Raw genomic sequence first — 2551 nt, 5'->3', positions numbered from 1 at the left:
TGTCATTGGAAAATGTCTTTTACAATAATTTCTTAGGACAAGACTGAAAGATGCATGAACGAGAGGGGTACATACAACGGAGTTCTGTCTAGGGAGAGGGGAGAACGAGTGGAACCGCGCTGCGCTCTCTCCTGTTACTTGCATTGCGGATCCGCCAGGATAGATCCATGAATGACGTTGGATGACCGCTGTACACCCGATTCTTGTCCGATACTAGCCCTGATGTGATAATCGGATGAGAATCATCTGACCTGTACGTAGCCTAAGCTGTCCTCAGATTCAAGCACAGGTGGGGACAACACTGGGGCGTCAGCTCCTGGGCCGGACGCCATCTCGGAAACTGAGGCTGCACTGTGAGAGGAGCCTGCTGCCATAGATTGACAGGTATTGATTTATTAGGTATAAGCAAAAGCTCAGGTAGTGGTGCTATTAGCAGCGCAGTTTGCCTGGTGGTGTATGGAGCGAGCTCAACTCAAAACATATCATCCTTTGATGAGAAAGAAGCTTACGGTTTTCATAAATGAAAATTATTAGCTGGTGCCTGACAGGTTAATATAAACTTCTGGTGACTAAATGATATTTTCTGTTTACAGTATAGATTTTACAATAGTAGCTATAAAGGGTGAGAGGGGAGACAGCAGAAGTGGGAGTACTTATAAACTATTCAAGGATTAAGATTATTAATGAAGGCAGGGCCAGACTTCAATGACAGACTGCAAGAGAAGTGAAAAGAGATAAACTGAAGTGAAGGGGCAGGAATCACTGAGGAGCACTGTGTGAGGCCACAGGCTGCTTACAAAAGGAAGTGCTTTAAAACTTCTTAGCAGAATTTACATTAAAAAGCAGAAATATCAAATGGGATTGCTTCAAAAGTACATGATCCTCATCTGCTTGATTCCTATTGGGATACCTGGGGTTTCAGCAATGTCCAATCAGACTGACGACTTTAAACGCTTTGACGAGAAGCAACCCGACCTCGATGTGGCTACTTTGCGACAGAGACATTCCTCTGGTACCCGTCCTTATAGTCTGTCCTTGTCTCCCCTGGATTATCACTATTCTCCGAAACCAAAACATCTTCGTGTACCCCGTCTACTTCGGCTTCTGGGGTCTTCCTTTGACCCATTTTGGATGTCTGTGGAGAAACCAATACACAACGATACAAACCGCCATCTGTTGACATTTAGCCAGGACCTTTTTGAGGGTGCCAGTCGCTACAGAAAAAAGCTTACCCAGGAGGCACAGTACATTGACTTTGGTGCTCTCAGACTGCCAGAAGAACTATCTCAAAACAGCAGCCAGGTCTTGCTGAATGAATTGCGTCGCTGGCTAGTACAGAAAGCAAGATGCCAGCTAATGTCAACATGGGTGGATTTGGGCCCTGTGTTCTGGCCTCGGTGGGTGCGACACACTAATTGCGATGAAAGCAACACAGCATGCTCCTGGCCTCCTGGAATGTCTTGTCGGCAGGCTCAGCTCACTCAAATAAAGTTATTAGCTTGGCACTGCTGGATGCAAGATGCTGGCAAAGGCTGGACATCTCAGAACTGTATGTGGAGGCAGGTACCTTATCCAGTAGTGGCTGCCTGTAAGTGCACATGCAGATGAAGATACATTGCTAAAATTAGTTATTATTACATTCACAATATTTCCATTATTTTTACCAATGCAATTATACCTTTCTACACATCACAACAAAATATAAAGCCTGTTTCAAGACCTTTTATGTCTATCTTTCTTATTTCACACCAGTCATATTTGCTGTAGAAAACTAGATTGCATTTATTCCATAGCATGGTACATATAATTTTTATTTTATATTGTATTAGCTTTTTGGTAGGTAACATTTAGTTGAGAAGGAAATCTGTGATGTGGGTTAATTTGATGACTAAGAACACAAAACAAGTCTGAGACAGCATGTCTAGGATAAGAGTGAAGGTCACAGGGTAACCCAAACACAGCCTGACATTAGTTATGTAACTGAATAGAGCAAAATGTATTCAGGAGAAAACAATATAAAGAAAGCTGTGTGTATTGGACAGTTGTATTTTGAATTTTATATATGTACTGTACCAAAATAGTCTTCTGAATTCACAGAATGTGCAGTACATAGAAAATGTATAATATATATAATATAATATTTATTTCCCATGCACTATGGAGTTTAAATAGATTTTAGGCATAGAAAAGAAGACATACCAAAAATAAGAATAAGAAATGCATTTATTTACTTTATTGAGGACAGCTAAAGACAAGTAAAAAACTCAAAATCATAAAATTAGCCTTTTCACGTATATGGGAGGATCAAGTAATATATAATTTAAATCTTTGTAAGACTATGTATTGAATTTACTTAATGCACAAAGAAAATTGATCCAATCCAATTGATTGCTATATGGTAATATCTTATAACCATTGATGTACTGGAGGAAACAAAAATATCAAAAAACAATTTTAAGCGATTTGTACAAGTAGAATAACACACCAAGCATTCATTCACACATATATCATAGTTTAAAATGCAAACTTTTTTTTTTTTTTACAAAAACAT

The 2551-nt window shown here is 39.5% G+C and overlaps 1 protein-coding gene across 1 annotated transcript; it reads left to right on the top strand.

Annotated features, from left to right (window-relative positions):
- Positions 1–712: 712 nt before the first annotated feature.
- LOC140337392 (noggin-like) lies at positions 713–1701 on the top strand. Its single transcript, XM_072421125.1, has one exon. It carries the CDS (start codon positions 856–858, stop codon positions 1606–1608), a length of 753 nt encoding a protein of 250 aa, XP_072277226.1. The 5' UTR covers positions 713–855; the 3' UTR covers positions 1609–1701.
- Positions 1702–2551: the final 850 nt, after the last annotated feature.

This window comes from Pyxicephalus adspersus, chromosome 8, assembly GCF_032062135.1.
Source record: "Pyxicephalus adspersus chromosome 8, UCB_Pads_2.0, whole genome shotgun sequence".
In the NCBI taxonomy this organism is placed as follows: Eukaryota; Metazoa; Chordata; class Amphibia; order Anura; family Pyxicephalidae; genus Pyxicephalus; species Pyxicephalus adspersus.
This window is presented reverse-complemented; position numbering and strand designations above follow the sequence as displayed.